At 42.1% G+C, this 18379-nt stretch overlaps 1 protein-coding gene across 1 annotated transcript in view; it reads left to right on the top strand.

The window, feature by feature from the left end:
* Positions 1-15708, top strand: part of Lamp3 (lysosomal associated membrane protein 3) — a 40724-nt gene extending 25016 nt beyond the window's left edge. Inside the window, exons 4-6 of the mRNA XM_059277282.1 lie at positions 4395-4452; positions 7480-7650; positions 15473-15708. Coding sequence (XP_059133265.1) covers positions 4395-4452; positions 7480-7650; positions 15473-15606 — 363 coding nt within the window. The 3' untranslated portion in view covers positions 15607-15708. The remainder of the gene's footprint in view (positions 1-4394; positions 4453-7479; positions 7651-15472) is intronic.
* Positions 15709-18379: the final 2671 nt, after the last annotated feature.

Below are 18379 nucleotides of genomic sequence, written 5' to 3'. Positions count from 1 at the left end.
TTCTAGGACTTTTTTGATTTCTTCTAATTTGTTTGCCCTTTCCTCTAGTTGTTTACAGCGTTCTTCACATTTTTTTGTCTTTTCCTCTACACGAGCCTCTAGCTTCTTCATGATGACATTCATAAGGCTATTTTCTTCTGCTTCTTCCAATTTCTGATGTTCAGGTCTAGGTGTTGGAGGAGGGCTAGGGCCTGGTGATGGTGTATTGCTATTCATTTTGTTGTATGTGTTTCTGCCTTGATGTCTGCCCATCTCCTTTTGGTTCGTTCTTGGCCTTATCCACACACTTGGTTCAGACAGAGCTGACAGATTCAGGAAGTCTCTCTCTCTTGTCCAGATGGGAGCTCTCTTGTCCAAATTGGAAGTCCGGGGCAGGATGGGAGCTCTGTGCTTCAGAAGGGAAGTCCAGGGCAAGATGGGAGCTGGGAGCTGTGCTTCAGAAGGGAAGTCCGGGGCAAGATGGGAGCTGGGGGCCTCTCTCCCTAGATTTTTCTTTCTATGTATACTCTCTGCCTGCCAGCCACACCTATTCTTTCTCCTGCCTTGCTATTGGCCATTCAGTTCTTTATTAGAACATCAGGTGTTTTAGACAGGCACAGTAACACAGCTTTACGGAGTGAAACAAATGCAACATAAACAAAAGTAACACACCTTAAAACAATATTCTACAATACCCAGGTTTGCATTTTTTTATTAAAAACACATCAAGTTCAATTTATATTTTCCAAAATCTTTTGGGTGTGGGGACAGCCCTCAGAGTATAGTCAACCCTTAAAGAAAACTGACTCTTCCCCTCTCAGCAGCTATCTGTTGTCAATAGCTCTTGACCTAGAGGTAGAACTTTATGTCCACCTCCTTTCTTATGCTGGGACTTTGTCTGGCTTGATCTTGCACAGGCCTTGTGCACGTTGTCACAACTGCTGTGAATACACATGAGCAAGTGACCTGAGATGTCCAGAAAACACTTGTTTTATTGCAGTCATCCATGGCCTCTGGCTCTTACAACCTTTCTGCTCCCTCTTCCACACTGATCCCTGAGCCTTATGGGGAAGGATGAAACACAGATGTCATATTATGGACTAATCCTCTGCAGTCTCATATTATCTGCATTTTGACCAGTTATGGGTCTCTGTGGTAATAACAACCTACTGCATGAAGAATCTTCTCTGATGAGAAGATGTACTCATATACAGGTCTGCAATAAGTCATTAGAAATCAGTTTAAAAATAGTAGCAGGTTCTCCACTATGATCTATGACCTATCTGCCACAGGTTCTTACCCATGATAACCATGCCAGGTCATCTATATCATGGCCCGAGCCTTAAATCAAGACAGAAAGTGGTTGGTTACTTCACGACATTTGTGCTAGTAAATCAATGACTTCCCTTGCCAGGATAGCTGTAATTATAGCTCTCTGGGTTCACAGCTGGGTGAGACAGATGATTACTTTTTGCTTCCAGTTGCATTCACAGCAACTTCCAGTACTACGAGGGCTAGTCAGTAAGGATGAAGCTTCCAGGTGAGGACCAGCTTGATCTCTCCATGTTCTATGACTCAAGTATGTGGTAACTTCAGAAATAGGGTGTTACTGTGAAGTTCTTGAGGGTAAGCTAGGGCATTATCCTTAAAGCAGCATCTGCTTCATCTCACCTACAAACTGTGTGAATCTGAGGGAAATGCATAACTACTCTGAGCTTTCTGATCAGTCAGTCTAAAACTGGCTGATGATATTATTGTGTCTTAGAGGGTTATTGTGAAGACCAAATGGGGCAACAGAGTGGAAAGAGTGTACTGGGTAAACCATGACACCCTTCTAGAAATGCCAAACACCTATACCCAAGGTCATGGAGATACCAAGGGTAGGGAAGATTCAGAGTAGTATTGTAACAATTCTGCTGCTCCTTAAAAGAGTCTAACACCTTAAAAGAGCCTAAGTAATGTGCAAACACAGTATCCAGCATATTATCCAGCTTAAAATGCCTCAACAGATCCTTTCTTTGCTTTAATATGTGGTAGGAGTCTTTTCTTTTGGCAGGGGTTGAGATAGGTTCTCACTATGTATCCCTGGCTGGCCTGGAGCTCACTATGTAGACCAGATTGGCCTCAAATTCATAGAGACCTGTCTGCCTCTGCTTCTAAAGTGCTGGGATTAAACGTGTGTTCCACCACACCCAGCTGGGGCAGGGGAATTTTGTAACCTAGACTGTGGATTTGAAAGTAAAGTTTTCTTTTATACTGAAATAAATCCTAGGTAAAGGATAACTTGAATAGATGGCACATGAAAGCAACCCAGACAGGACTTAAGCCACAGATACTTTCTCCTAAAGCAAATTTTAAATGGAGGCAGAGCTTTTCTTCCCAACTGTCCAATCCAAAATAAACACACAAATGCTTATATTAATTACAAAATGCTCAGTTGATAGCTCAGGCTTATTACTAACTAGCTCTTACATTTAAATTAACCCATTTCTATTAAGCTATGTATTGCCACATGGCCCATGGCTTTATTGGTCCTCTAGCATCTTCTTTCTTGGGTGGCTCACTGGCATCTTTCTTGATTCTGCCTGCTGTGGGATGTCTTTCTGTGTGCTGTGAATATATGTCGCTAAATACGTTGCTAAATAAAGCTGTTTGGCCTATGGCACGGCAGGATAGAGCTAGGCAGGAAAATCCAAGGGAGATAGTGAAAGGAGAAAGGAGAGGCAGAGAATATGTCATCCTGCCATCTAGGGAGCAGCATGTAATGGCACACAGGTAAAGCCATGGAACATGTGGCAACATATAAATGAATAAATGAAATGGGCCAAGTTTAGTTACAAGAGCTAGCTAGCAAGAAGCTTGAGCCATAGGCCATGGCCATACAGTTCGTAATTAATATAAGCCTCTGTATGTTTATTTGGGTCTGAGCAGCTGCAGGACTGGGTAGGACACAGGAAAATTTCCAGCTACATCTGCCTTTCTTCATTCGAATCCTCAGTTTGATTGTCCCATCTAACTTTATGCTGCCTTGCTATAGGCCAAACAGCTCTATTATCAAGCAAAGAGAGTAATACATATTCACAGCATACAGAAGGATTATCCCACAGCAACAAATAGATAGCCCAAATGTGCTCTTCCTCTTGCCTCTAAGACTGATGACATTGAGTACTTTGGAGGAGAGCCTGTTCTGCCAGGTCCTTGAACAATGTATGACATGGAGTGGATATTAAAGACAAATTAATTCTAGTTTGGATTTAGCAGTGGGTGGTGATATCTTACCCTGTCCCCATAGTGCTGTGTCCTTGAATAATACTCAATCTTCATTTTTTTCTCGTGATTGTGAGAATTAATCAGGATAATGCATGGGAGTGTATGCTATAGTGTGTGGTACAAACTATGAAGGCATGATGGTAGGCCAGTCTAGAATTCCTGTATCTTATCATTGGTCTTTCTAAAGTAGGTTGTACTGTACAATGAGTCATCACTTCATCTATGAATAACAGGGATATGGACTATAATGTAATCATAATTATCAAATTTCTTTCATGATTACATGTGAAACTTTTAAAAGTAATTTGATTTTATATTCTGATTTTGGTTATATTATCATTATTTTTACACTTTTATGGTGATAACAATATAAATCACTAACTTTGAAAAACAGAAAGATGTCAAGGATGTAGCTCAGGGGTAGAGTATATACTTATTATGCATGAGACCATGGATTAAATTCTCATCACCAAATAGAAACACAAATTTACTTTTAAATTGACTCCTTCATGCCCAAATTAAATGAACATTCTGTGGCTCCAGTCTTTCAAGATATTGTAGGGCTATTGCACAGTTTATTTGGATTTCCAAAATGAAAACTCCTACATAAAATGTGGGGGTAAGATATGGACTCCAGGATAAATGGAGTCTTCCCATTTTTGGTGACCCATTTAACCAATCTGAAAAGCTGAATCTATTTATCTTTCTAGACCAAATGACCTTTTACCAAGGAAAATGCATATACAGTTATTTTATTTTCTCCAGAGTGTTGATGAAATCTTCAAACTCCACCCAATGTATTTTGAGAATACGTAGTCTAAGTTAATACCATCCACCTCTATTAACCATTCATCTTTGCCTTTCAGATGTAATTCCAATTTGGAAATGGCAGAATTGAAATTCTTCTGGTAAAACTTTAGTTTCAGGCTCTCGCAACAAGTAAGAAATAGAGAAATCTGGATCCAGGAGTCACTTATTACTTTTTTAAATTTATTGTGTGGTATGTTTACTTTGGTTAAATTTTTCTAATATAATTTTGACTAGCACAAACATATACTTTAGCTCTCATATCAAGGATTTAATAGCTGAGATTATAAATATAAAAATGGAGATTACCCAAAGATTAACACATTGCTGTTTTACAGGAAGAAAACTCATATTATATCAGTGAAGTGGGAGCCTATTTGACTATCTCAAATACAGGTTAGTAAGAGAACAACCGTCATATCACTAATTCCTGGTTCATTCATTTTCTTGTCATTGACTCTGATACTCTTTGATGCTTTTTTTTTTTTTAGAACAGAGTAGTAGTCTACAATAAAACTAAAACTTTGGGGGAATTTACAACACGTATGTACTTCAATTTATCTGATCATGGAGGATGGTGGTCTAGATTATACTGGCAATCATTATCTTTAGTTCAGTACCCTTTTGATTTGTTGTTGGAGTGCAATTTATTCTGTACTCTGAATTGTATATTATTCTACAAAAATATGATGTAGCTAAGTATCAAACTCTGTCTGTGTTAGACACCAAGGAGCCATAATTATCCAAACTGATAAGATTTTGTCATAGTGGAGCTTGCATTCCAGAAGAGAAGAACACTATACACAGGCATGTTAAACTATATTTTTAAGTAGAGCTTGCATTCCAGAAGGGTAGAGTACCATACACAGCTTTGTTAAACGATATTCTTAAGTGGTAAAGAGTTCTATGAGTAAACCCCACCAGAATGTCGGAGAATGGAGAGCTATTTCATGTGTCCTTTGGGAAACCTCCAGAGGAGAAAGACTGCTTTGATGATATGAAGTCTGATCATAGTTTCGCCATTTACAGACATCTGGATTGGGGCAACTTTTACATATGGCAGCAGTTCATCAGCATCATGGCAGATTAGTGTGGCAGCAGGCAGGCATGGTGACTGGGACATAGGGCAAGAAACAGAAGACTTATGTCTTGATCTGTAAGCTAGGGAGAGAGAGAGAGAGAGAAAGAGAGAGAGAGAGAGAGAGAGAGAGAGAGAGAGAGAGAGAGAGAGAGAGAGAGAGAGAGAGCACATTGAGAATGGCCTGAAATTTTGAAATCTCAAAGCCCAACCAGAGTGAGGTACTTCCTCCAACATGGCCACACCCACAAGCAGTGCTACCAACTGACAAAATATTCAAATATCTGAGCCTATGGAAAGATATTCTCAATCAAGCCAACATAGCATCCAAGGAACAGCAGGGTCCTAAAGTGCCCTAGAGAGTGAACACACAGTAGAGGAGGTTCCAGGGATGGTCAGTCCAGGGCATGTAGGGCCTATGGGCAGGTAAGCTAAAGACTTGAGATTTTATTCTAAAGCATATAAATATACCATAGGAAAATTTGGGTTAAGGAAATGGTGTATCAAATTTGCATTTATGAAAGTTCAGTTTGGTTCCCTCATGGAAAAACTATCCATAGTGGGGCATGTCTAAAAGAATTACCAATGTTCATGTTTAGAGAGACAATGCTCCTAAATGAACCTAACAAGTCTACGGAGGGCCTCAGATATTTCCCCAGAAAGCCTAGCCTTAGATGACACATTTTTATTGAGCCTCTTTACTGTGCCACTTACTGGCTTTGGAATTTTCTGTTTTCTCCTTTCAACATGTTATATTTTGATTGGCTTAAACATTACTAATTAATGATCTCTAACTAATGAAATTTGCTAATAAATGAAACAGTGGGGGCAAAGTCTATTTAAAATATTTGTTATATTTTATTGATGTTATTTAAGAGGATTTTGTCAGTGATTCTGGTTAAATGTAAATAAAAATGTAACAACTGACAATTAATTTTCATATGTGTTAACTTACACTTGTCTTATCTAGGCTAGACAATAAGTATTATGAGTGCTAATAGAAATTGCTTAATGTTATTGCTAGGGATGGACCAGATTTTAGCCAGTAGTAGGGTTGTCAACTCTCAAGAAATGTGGCAAAGGAATATCAGACTAGAAATTAACCTAGAGGTAACAGATGAGGAAACCAGTTCTAGGTTCATATGATCAAGGGCTAAGCATTATTAGTATGAAGAACAGTAGACACAGTGATGATGGTTTTCATGTCATTGTGGTGCTGGTGCTAGTGTTAGCAACAGTAATTCATTATCACTACAGTAGTGATGACAGGCTAAAAATGTGGATGACAGCAGTATGATACCCAGGACAGACAGACAGATGGCATATAGATAGGTAGATAATATATAAAGAAAGCTACCAATGTATATTACATGATAGAACAATGCAAACAGATAAATTAGGGCCAACTTGTTAATTTTATTTTCTTTTTTCCAACCTGCTAATTTTTGTGATATTATTCCTTACTGTAACTGACAAACAGACAAGACACTTTGGCTCTGGCCCATGAAATTTTTTTTGTTATTTATGAAGACAAAGTGTGATTGGAAGAGTGCCTAGTGATTGTCAAATTGGAGCCAATGAAATCTGTCATATGTTAAACTCCAGCTGCCTTAACGATCACCTTTTTGAAAAGGTTTTTTTTTTTTTTTTTTTTTTTTTTTTTTTTGGTTTTTCGAGACAGGGTTTCTCTGTGTAGCTTTGCGCCTTTCCTGGGACTCACTTGGTAGTCCAGGCTGGCCTCGAACTCACAGAGATCCACCTGGCTCTGCCTCCCGAGTGCTGGGATTAAAGGCGTGTGCCACCACCGCCTGGCTTGAAAAGGTTTTATATGACATAATGAGCAGGTCCCTTTCCTGGACAGCAAACAGAATGAATGGGATACATTTCCAAGGATGGAAGCAATCTCCTTTCTGGTAGGTTCTTCCTCCTGCTGTACTGACCCAGTCCCAGGGCATGCAGCTGCACCATTGTGGACTAGTCTGGTTTTGTACTGATTCATTATCATGCACTATAAGTGTTAGAACAATATCACTTTAGGAAACTCTCCATAGCTCCAGGAATTGAAAATTGTCTCTAATGATGTGAACGAATCCAGAGGAATAACACTCAGTTCATTGTTCCCACTTGGGAAACTATGGGAAACATTTATGTAAATTCCAAGCAGAGCCACAGAAAACATTTGCACACCTAGAGTATTTTTCTTTTTTTCATGAAGAGAAGATGGCAAAGCTCCAAGGCCACATTTGAATGAAGGCAATGGTCTGGACATTAGCAGGCCAGTAGCACTGGAACTTAGTTGTTACTGTCAGGATTCTTGCATATCACAGTTTACTCTTTGTCTTCAGAGAAGACTTACCAGGGAATGAAGCGCGCTATGATGATGTTTGAGACAGTAGTCGGGCATTCCTTCAAGTGTGTGACTGAGCAGAGCCTCCAGCTGTCAGCTCAGCTTCAAATGAAAACAATAAACATTCGTCTCCAAGCCTTTGAGTTTGAAGGAGACCGCTTTGGAAATGGTAAGTTAACCATCCTTAACTCACAAGCAGCCTTTAGAAACCCAGTGGGGTGGTTCCAAGGTGTGTTTATTCTGAAGCTGTTAAGGAGCCAGAGCACATGACTTACTATAATGGAAGAGCCCTGTGAAGTTCTAAGGGCTGTGCTCCCCTACACTCATATGTGAAAACTATATATATATATATATATAGATGCATGTTCACTGCCTTACTCCAGCAGATGACTCTTTAACTGACTGAGACAAAAATTTCTCACTCATTTAAACACATAAACACATAAGCACATACACACACACACACACACACACACACACACACACACACACACACCAGGAAGGGGGGGTTACTGTGGACACTTCTTATAAACGCTGTTAAAGAAGACTAAATAACTCCAGCATGTTTAGAGCACACTTTAAATGTCTTAAGTAAGAAGTTTTTGTTTTTTTTTTAAGATTCCACAATAGATTCTTCACACCTGCATAGAGGAAAAAGCAGGATGTACTTTTTCCACATTCAAGAAAGAGATAAGTTCTGTGGTAATCCCTTTTCTGAAATGTAAGGCATTTCATTGGACATTTCCTCAAAGCCAGTTTTGTTGACACCTGTCTTTTTCTTTGCATTTGAACCACTGCACAGAGCTTGTCTGCTCCTTCCTAAGGTGGGAACTAGCCCTTAGATGAAGGCCAGGGAAGGCAAGTCACTTTTTAGAAAAACCCGTGTCTTGTCTGGGTCACTCTTCTTTTGCTGTGAAGAGACAGCATAACCACAGAAACTCATAAAGGAAGGCATTTAAGAGTTTCAGAGGGTTAGTCTATTATCACCGTAATGTGGAGCATGGTGGCACGCAGGTAGGCATGGCTCTGGAGCTGAGAGCTTTACATCCTGGTCCATAGGCAGCAGAGAGAGAAAAAGAGAACCTGGGTCTGGCATGGGCTTTTGAAACCTCAAAGCCCACCCCCAGTGATATACTTCCTCCAACAAGGCAGCATTCGCCCCAATAAGTCCACTTCTTCTCCAACAAGGCCACACCTCCTAATCCTTTTAATCCTTCTCAAATAGTGATGACTAAACATTCAAATACATGAGTCCACGGGAACCATTCTTATTCAAATCACAACCCTTTTCCATGTCTGAAAACAGTGTTGCTAGGACTTCTACATTTGACCAGAAGGGTCATAAACTTCACCTAAAATATGTTTCTTGGAGGAACTTAAAAAACATTGTAAAGTACTTTTTAGTCATTATGAATAGAGTCTCCATGTGAACTTCTAATATGAATCTGATTTTACTTTGGATTCTATTATATAACTAAAGATGTGTCTAGCAAAACAAACAAACAAACAAACAAAAAAACAAAAAAAAAACCCCTCTGATTTGTCAGAGTCCATGTGTTGTTTGTGTTGGAGCCTGTGCTTTTGAAGGGTTTCTCTGCATCCTAGTGTTTCTGCTTTTCTTGGTGCCACTGTCATATGGTTCATATCAGTAGGTGTCACTACAGCTAAGCTGTCAAAAGCTGGTCTTAGAGCATCTACCTCCTAGGAAATATGTATTTCTTTGCAAATTCACCATGAAAATTTAAAAAACCGCCAACATTAATCATGTGGTTTCAAAATAAGGCACACGCTTGTCTACTTGTGAAGACTCTGAAGCAGGGAAGGTCTGGTGGATAAAACCTTCCCTATGTCTACTTCATTATGAATGCTCACAGCAGATGTATAAAAGAAAATGAAACTTCATTAAAGGAAAAAACATCAGTTAGAGACCTCGAGCAAGAGACCAATGTTCCTTCACTCTTCTCCCTACTTCCCCTTCTTGTCAAACTTGCACACCACTGTTCTGTTCTATAACCAAAAGACTTTTCTTTTGGTCATTGCTTTAGCTCAAGTCCACATTCCTAGATTTTGTAATTCAAAAAAAATTTTAAATAATGCTCAAGTGGAAAGATAAATGTCGTTCTATGAACACTACATTTTTACCAGAAACAGCCATTTAAAGAGGAGAAAGCTATTGTATGAATGGAATTTAAGAACATATGTGCAGGGGCCATGGGCACTCAAAGAGAGCAAGATTAACATAGTGCTGATGGTGAGGGGTGGACTAAAGAAGGAAACTTTTCTATATTTTCCACATTTCCACTCATTTTTAACAGGAAGTTCATGCAATTTGGCAACTACTCCATGGTTACTGCTCATTTATGAAATGCACTTGTTCTTCTTGAAAGTGTCTTAGCTCTTTTCACATTCCTGAGGGGTTGAGGGAAGCATCTGGAAGACTCAAGAGAGCCTGAAGAGCCCCAAAACATACCCAGAGTACTCAGAAACACCCATTTCCTCTTAAAGTAGGAGGTGTTGATTGGAAACTGGATGTGAGGGCCTGGCTTTCTCCTAAGTGATTCTGGTAATAGCACACACTTGGCTTGGAGAGATGTGATGTCCTTTGTCCTCTGTCAAACACTTCTGCTTTAGGCTCCCAGGTATGCAATGTCAAGGGCCCTTGTAGAGCTCTACAGAGCAGAGTGAGAGGTGTTGATTCATGATGCTGCTAGCCATCTTGAAGAACAATCACATTAAAGTTTAATCTATTGTATGGAAGTGACTTCCACACCAGATGGGAACAAGAGGCAGAAGTTAACATGAAGAACAGAGCAATAAGATGTTTTGTCAAGTTGTACATCTTCCATCTTCAGCGAGTTCTTTCAGCTGATAGACTTCTGTTATCTGTCCCCACCAACATAAACGCTCTCCACGTTAACTTGGATGAACATTCCAGCAGCTACAAGAGCAGTGGTTTTGCTAGAATAGCTAGTAAATCAATACTTGGATATGTTCCTGTCTCACAGCTTTGCTTACTTTCTCCAGTGCAGAGTGGAGGGTCAGCTGAGGCAGGCTCCTAACTTTGTCTCTCTCTTCCCATCTACCACACACATAGTCACTCTAAAAACCCTTCAACAAGTGAACAAAATTCTGTAGGTACCTCCTTCTGCCTGGAATAAATAAGAACAGTTGCTTCACAGTCTTCCTTTCCTTTCTTCTTCTCCCTCCCCCTCCCCCTCCTCCTCCTCCTCCTCCTCCTCCTCCTCTTCCTCCTCTTCCTCCTCCTCTTTTTCTTTTTGTTTTTTTGAGACAGGTTTTCTCAGTGTAGCTTTGGAGCCTGTCCTGGAACTCACTCTGTAGACCAGGCTGGCCTTGAACTCAATAGATCCACCTGTCTCTGCCTCCCGAGTGCTGGGATTAGACGTGTGCCATGACTGCCTGGCCGTAGTCTTCCTTTTCAGACCAACTGATGGAAATAGAAAGCATGAATACAGGGACTGAAGGAAGTGAGCTGACAGCCATACCAACAACAGGATAATTCCATCCCATAGCTAGTTCCTAGACTTTATAAAAAAGAACAGCTTCCAAAACCTCAAGGAATTCATTTACAGCATTCCAGTACAATGGGAATAACAAATGTAAGTCGCCCTCATATTACCCATGAAAATTGAATTTCTGGACTGAAATGATCAAGTGTGAGCAAGATGAAAATAAAGTGCATGGCCACTGGCAGAAACACTGTAGAAAATATAAGAATACTTTGAAGCTAAGTGGATGAAATATTAGGGTTATTACTTTGCTGGGCATGCCATAGCAAAGTGCTACAGGATGGACGTTTTAAGCAATAGAAATTTATGTTCTCACAGTTCTGGGAGCTAAAAGTGAAGATTAGTATGTTGGCAGCATTAGCTTCACCAAAAACGTTATTGAAAATAGATTTTTTTCATACAGTATATTTTGATTATGGTTTCTTCTCCCCCTAATCATCCCAGTTCCTCCTCCTCTCTTCCAGATCCACACCATTTCTCTCTCTCTCTCTTCTCTCTCTCTCTCTCTCTCTCTCTCTCTCTCTCTCTCTCTCTCTCTCTCTGTCTTTATATAGAGCTCTTGTAGGGACAGGGGTGGACATGGTGAAGGTGTCAGGTGCCCGCTTCTACCTCTACCACCTCGGCCCAGCCACTAAAGTCCACGTCCTTGTGGATCAGCACCAGTTTGGGGCTAGGGACTGGCTCCTCCGGTACCACAAAGCACTTTTCCTGGTTCTCAGAGATGGTGACCTCCACAATAACCCCACTTGGGGGGACACTTCTTGTTGGCTGCATATGTCCAGCTACTCTGCCTCACTTTGTAGGAACACCGTAGTGGGCTCAGAGGCAGCGGAAGGCAGAGAAGGGCTGGAGGAAACACCATGCTGGTGACTCAGCTGGTGCCGCTTGAGGCTTTGAGGGAGGGCCTAGCCCATGCCACAGATAGGGCATTAGTAGGGCTTGTCTGTCATGTGGGACTTGAGGTGATGGCACAGCTTGGTGGCCAATGTGTAAGCTCGGCCACATTGGGGGCACTGAAAGGGCCTCTCCCCCGAGTATAGGTGCTCATGAGCACAGAGTATATGTGGGTCTCAGAGGGCCTTCCCACACACAGGGCACAGGTAGGCCTCACTAGTGTGGGAGATGAGATGGCGCTGCAGCTCGGGAATCTGGGGGACAGTATTGGCACAGTGTGGACACTGATACGGGCGCTCCCCTGTGTGCAGCCTCAAGTGTCCTTGGAGGTTGCCCCGCTGGCAGAATGCTCCGCCACAGTGTTGGCACAGGAAGGGCTTTCCCCCAGTGTAGAGCCTCATGTGGTTCCATAGTAAACCCTGGGTGGCCAGGAGCTGCCCACACACTGGGCATTGACATGGAGAAGGGGCATCTGGCATCTGGTGGGTCTTCTGGCATAGCCTCAGGGAAGGTCGGTGAGCAAAAGCTTTGCCACACTGCTCACACGCAAAGGGTCGGGCACCTGAATGGACTATCTGATGCTCTCTGAGGTCTCTGCGGGTACCATAAGTTTGTCACACTGTGAGCATGGGAAGGGCCTCACCACTCGATGGCTCAGCATGTGGGCTTTGAAGGTTTCCTCGGAGCTGTAACTCTTGCCACACTCAGTGCACAGGAAAGGCTTGTGGTCTGTGTGCATAAATGCATGTTTCTTGAGGTAGTATAGCTGCAGGAATGACTTGCTATACTCCGCACACCGGGTATTCTCCCCCCTGCTTTGAGGAGCTTTCTACTGGGTCAGGAGGGCCGCATAGCAGTACAAGGAAGTTAGGGAGCTGGATTCTCTGAGATCTTTACTGTAGACAGGCATTCATTGCTGGGGACATGTAACTTCTTGGTTGGGCAGGTTTGCACCTGGGGCCCCCTGGGAGTTAATAGACTGGCTTCATTGCTCTCTGGGCTCTTCTGGGCAGCTAAGATGCCCTGAAGGTCAGGTGGTGTCTGTGGCAGGCACTCCTTATCCATGCTGTCATCTTGAAGCAACAAGCCAAGGGCTTGGCTATCCTTGAAAGGTTGATCCCCGGTTTGGGCCACAGGTCCAGAACCTTGGAGACTATGGGGTGACTCATGACCAGGATCTGTGCAAGACTCTGCTGTATCCTCTGGGGCCGGAGGTGCGGGGGGAGCGGGGGGGGGGGGGGAGCGGGCCACCTCTTCCTGTGTAGCAGACTCCTCGTCTGCCACTACAGCTGCTTCTTCCTCTAGCCCGGGGTGCATGACACTTAGGCTCTTGGGGGGAGACTGTGGGCACAGCAGCAACTCAGAGCCTGGCAACACAGTCTAGTACACCTGCAGGTGAAGCTTCTCATTGATCCAAACCAAGGACCCACTTCCATCACTCTGCAGCCTAGATTGCTGCACCAAACTGATCCAAGCAGAACTTTGCTTCCAGATGCATATGGCACCCGACTAGCCTAGTGACTGGTCCTCCTCGTGTGGTGGCTTCACTCCCTCGCTCTTCTCCTCCAAGACGGAGTCCACTTCTAGAGGTCCCCAATGAAGTCCGAGCTTCAGGGTCTTTCTGATACATCAGACCCCCGAGTGCTGTTTCCTGGCGTGGGAGGGGCCCATAGCCAAGCCCTCAGGGAGGCTCTTTAGAGCAAGTATGGCAGGGCTCGTACCAGGCAGGAAGTCTTTGAGGCCCTGAGCAAAGCCTTCTGCAGAAGGGCTCCATCCTGAGTCCTGGCCCAGGCACCTCTTATGGGCTGGAGGGAGCCTGGAAGGCAGCGAAGGAGCAGTCCACGAGGGTGTGGGGTTGGGGAAACATGCAGGAGGAAAGAACAAGGTCAACTAGCCTCAGGAGTCTGAGGGATAAGCAAGGCCCTGAAATACCTGAAAGGTTGGAAAGGAGTCCAGGCTCTTAAGCCTGAGAGCCTTGGAAGGCATCGGAGCAGGATCCCAGGCTCGAGATAAAAAGGGAATTGGGGGTAAGGTGCTGACTAGAAAACGCTGGGGCTGTCTAGTCCAGGGCTGAGGGACGCAGACATCGCAGGTCTTCCCCAAGAGCACCTCCTTCACTTCCTTCATCGTGGATCAGAGAGCTCCCGCCACCCCTTTCTGTCTCTCTTTAGAAAAATAAACCAAGCATCTAAGGAATAATAATACAATACGTATGATATGATACAATGCAATACGATAAACCAAAATCGAACAAATCAGTATATGAGAAAACAACCAAACAAGAAAAAGAGACATAGAAAAAGTACAAGAAACACGTATAGACACAGACACACACATTCACATACACAGGAATCCCATAAAAACCCCAAACTGAAAGCCATAATATATACACAAAAGACCTGTAAGGTTAAAAAACAAGTCCCGATTTAACATTATGAGACGAAGAACCCCCAAAGATGCTGTTGAGTTCATTTTCTGTTGGCCATCTACTCTCGGGCATGGGGCTTACCCTTAAGAGTGGTTTGGTTCCCCAATAAAAAAATCTAAGTTTTCATTTGCAAGTGGCTATTGATTGGTGATAGCTTCTGGCTTAGGGATGGAAGTAGATCCACTTCTCCTTTCAACTCTAGGACAACATCTGGTCCAGACCCATGCAGGCCCTACATATGCTGTCTCAGTCTCCATGAGTTCATATGTGTATCTGTCCTTGTTTCCTCTATGTTCTCCATCACTTATGGCTCTTACATTCTTTCTGCCTGCTCTTCTGCACAGTTCCCTGAGCCCTGAGGGGAGGGATTTGATGGAGACATCTCTTTTAGGGCAAGGTTTTCCCAGGTCTCTCACTCTGCATATTTCTTCTATCCTTAATTCTAAGTTCAGAACCACTTAGCCAAAACTACCAAGTTCTGCTGCTTGCTGAGGCTGGAACATGGCATCCTTGTTTAATTACATCTTCACCAGCTTTCTGTCTTTCACTGCTTAAGTTTGGCTGTCCTAAAACTTGCTCTGTAGACCAGGCTGGCCTCAAACTCAGAGATCCACCAGCCTCTGCCTCCTGAGTGCTGGCATTAAAGGTTGTGCCACACTACATTCGGCTCCAAACTTTTCTTTAATTCCTTTTCACAAGTTGGAAATTTAGCTGGGTGGGATCTTGCCCCAAGGTCACCACTCCTTTTATTCCATTTCTTAATCCATTTATCTTCTTGAACACAGGATTTAGCTCCATTCCACTTCCTGGTGCTCTTTTTCTCCTCAAAATTTACATTTTGTTATTTACCCTGCTCAGCTTGCTCCTCTTCATTATAAATCTTCATTAGAGTTACCACTAATATCTACATGGCAGAATCTATACTAGGCTAATCAATTAAGAAATTCCATGATTTGCTTTTTTATATTTAGAATTATGACAATAAATGCCAGAGGAAAATTTTTTCCCAGTACTATTCATAAAATGTATTTTTTAATTCATCTATTTATTTTACGTCCTGACTACAGTCCCTGTCCCCTGCTCCCCCCCCCACATGACCCAGTCTTACTGTTCTATTGTATTTGTTTTCTTTTCTCTTGTAGTGGATGAGTGCTTGTCTGACTACACAGTTGTGCTTCCTGTGGTCGGGGCCATCGTGGTCATCCTCTGTGTTGTGGGTCTGGGTGTCTACAAAATCCGGCAAAGATATCAGTCATCTGGATACCAGAGAATCTAATTTATAGCCAAAGGAAATGCCGATAATGGAGTTTAGAAAAAAAATTTCCATTATTTCTAGAACATTGGAGGCTTCTCTTATTCGCTACCAACCTCTAAAAGCAATGAGTGATCAGTGATTAAAATTGAAACAGCATATCAATTTTGAATATTTTTGCTCATCTCATGAAAGACTAAAGAAGATATTTGAGTACTTTCTAGATTTTGTTGGAAAATTTTAACTATTCAAATGAATATTTGAGAAACATTGAATTAAGGCAGTGTACAAAAGTGACAGGTTATAAACAAACTATAAACCAAAATAATTGAGTTTAATTGCTCTACCTGTGTTTGCCTAGAGAAATTTGTTTTAGCATTAATATTTTCATTTCAAAATATTTCACTGGATTTTCTTACCATCTCTGTTTCTTTGATGTATGTGTGTCTGATATGGCACTTACCTTCTTTTCCATTTAAATGTTTTTAGTTATCAAAAAGAACAACATATCTCATATTGTTTAGATTTTTACATGAAAACAACTAAATTTTTTCCTTCATGATTCTTGTTTCAGAATTAATAGAGACTAAGAATTAACTGTCTATAGACAACATAGCAATAATAAAAAGCATCAATAATCACAGCCTTTAGTTTTACAACATGAGTGTTAACTTAAGAAATGTAGTTTCCATTAATCTTCATAATTTACAGAAAATAAAATCTGCCATCAATCACTTTCACTGGACTCTTTTTTTTTCTGTTATCCATTCAACAGAAAGCAAAATGAGAACTGGAACTCACTGTTGTGGTCTTTTCTGTACATCTGATCACCAACAAGAATGATACAAGTTCTGCCTAAAAGTTTTCTACCCATATCTGCTTCATTTCTACAGGAGAACAGATTTATCTGAAACAATCATTGGGTAGATGAAAGGAAGATTGCAGATAATGAAAGCCCCTGCCTTTGACAAATCTTTGACTCCCTTGGAGACTATGGGGCCCTATATGTTGGGATTCTGCTACTGTTCCAGCTGCATGACCGCACATACTCAGTTCAGGAGCTAGGCAAGGGGTCTTGAGTCTTATGTCATCAGTGTGCGTTAGTGATTACGTGCGAGCGGTGTGGTCATGCAATCAGCACATGCATGGAGTAGCTCCATAAGCCCACCTGCGAGAACCCTTAAAAAGCCAGACACAGACCCCCCTTCCCTTCTCTATTCTCTCTTCCCCTCACTATCTCTTCTCTGTTCTCTCTCTCTGCATATGCTTCTCCCCAGGCCTGGTTCTTTTGTTTCCCCCCTTCCCAATAAAGCTCTGACACTGGGTTTTGTTGTGGCTCATGGCTCGTGACCTTTCTGCACAGTCCAGTGTCACTTATCATTTTTAACACTAATAAGACATTTAATAATTCATTTAAGACATGAGTTAGTTTCTCACTTTAATAAATGTGCTCACCTATTTCTCTAAAGAGAAGAGAAAGACATATACTTCTCAAGGCACTTTTTATCTTTTTTTTCTCACAGAGTATTAGTTAGGGTTCTATATATTAGGGTGGCTTATAGGTAGCTGTCTGGGTAGTCCAACAATGGCTGTCCCTTGACAGAAAGGCCAAGAATCTGGTAGTTGTTCATTCTATGAGACTAAATGTCTCATCAGTCCCAGTCTGTTGGTAGAGTCCTGAAGTATTCCTGGAAATCTGCTTGTCTTCAGTCTACACTGGAATCCTGAAGAAGTAGGTTCTAGTACCACTGAAGGAATGCCTCAGCTGCTGGACAGGTGAACTTGCCAGTGAGTGAGGGCAAGCAGACAAAAAACAAAAGCTTCCTCTTTCCATGTACTTTTATATGCTTTTCTTTACAACCCATGCTGTATTTCATCCACCAGTGGAATATTTTTTGTGGTTCTTGGCAGGCAGCAGGAAGTGACTGTGACACTAGACCTGGCTTGAGCATTTGTGGCCTCAAAGCCTGCCCCCTAGTGATGCACTTCCTCCAACAAAGCCACACCTACTTCAACAGGGTAACGCCTCCTATTAGTGCCACTCCCTATAGGACTATGATGGGGACTTTTATTCAAAACACCACATTACACTCCCTGGCCTCCATAGGCCTGTAACCATATCATAATGCAAAATGCATTTAGTCCAACTTCAAAAGCCTGCATAGTCTATAATAGTCTTTCAAAGTTCAAAGTCTCTTCTGAGATTCATGTAATCTCTTAACTGTATCCTCTGTAAAATCAAAATAAGAAAGCAGATCACATACTTCAAACATACAATGGCACAGGGTATACATCACAATTCCAAAAGGGAGGCAAGGGAGTAGAGTAAGGCAATGCTGGACCAAAGCAAGACTGAAAACCAGCTGGGCACTTCAAACACTCCGTCTCCATGTCTGATGTCAGAGTACTTTTCAGGTCTCCAACTCCTTTCAGCTTTGTTGACTACAACATACTCTATTCTCTTGGCTGGTTCCATTTCCAATTAACAGCATTCCTTGACAGGTAATGTTAGAATTCCTAGCCACTCCCCCAGCTACATGACCACGTGTGCACTGTCCAGTAGCTGGGCAAGATGCTTAGTCATCCCAGGGCCTTACGTCCTACATAATCTGTGCTCTATGTGATCACGTAATTTGTGTGCAGTGTGATCACGTAATCTATGCGCATATGTGGCATAGCTATATAAGCCCATATGTGCATGTGTGGGGATGTGGGAACTTACAAAAGAGGGTTTCACTGATTCCCTCCCTCTCTTCCTGCACAATCATTCCATAGGCCTATGCACACCCCCCTCTAC

This window comes from Peromyscus eremicus, chromosome 12 (assembly GCF_949786415.1).
Source record: "Peromyscus eremicus chromosome 12, PerEre_H2_v1, whole genome shotgun sequence".
NCBI lineage: Eukaryota > Metazoa > Chordata > Mammalia > Rodentia > Cricetidae > Peromyscus > Peromyscus eremicus.
Note: the sequence above shows the minus strand (reverse complement) of the source record. Positions and strands in the feature narration are given on the sequence as shown.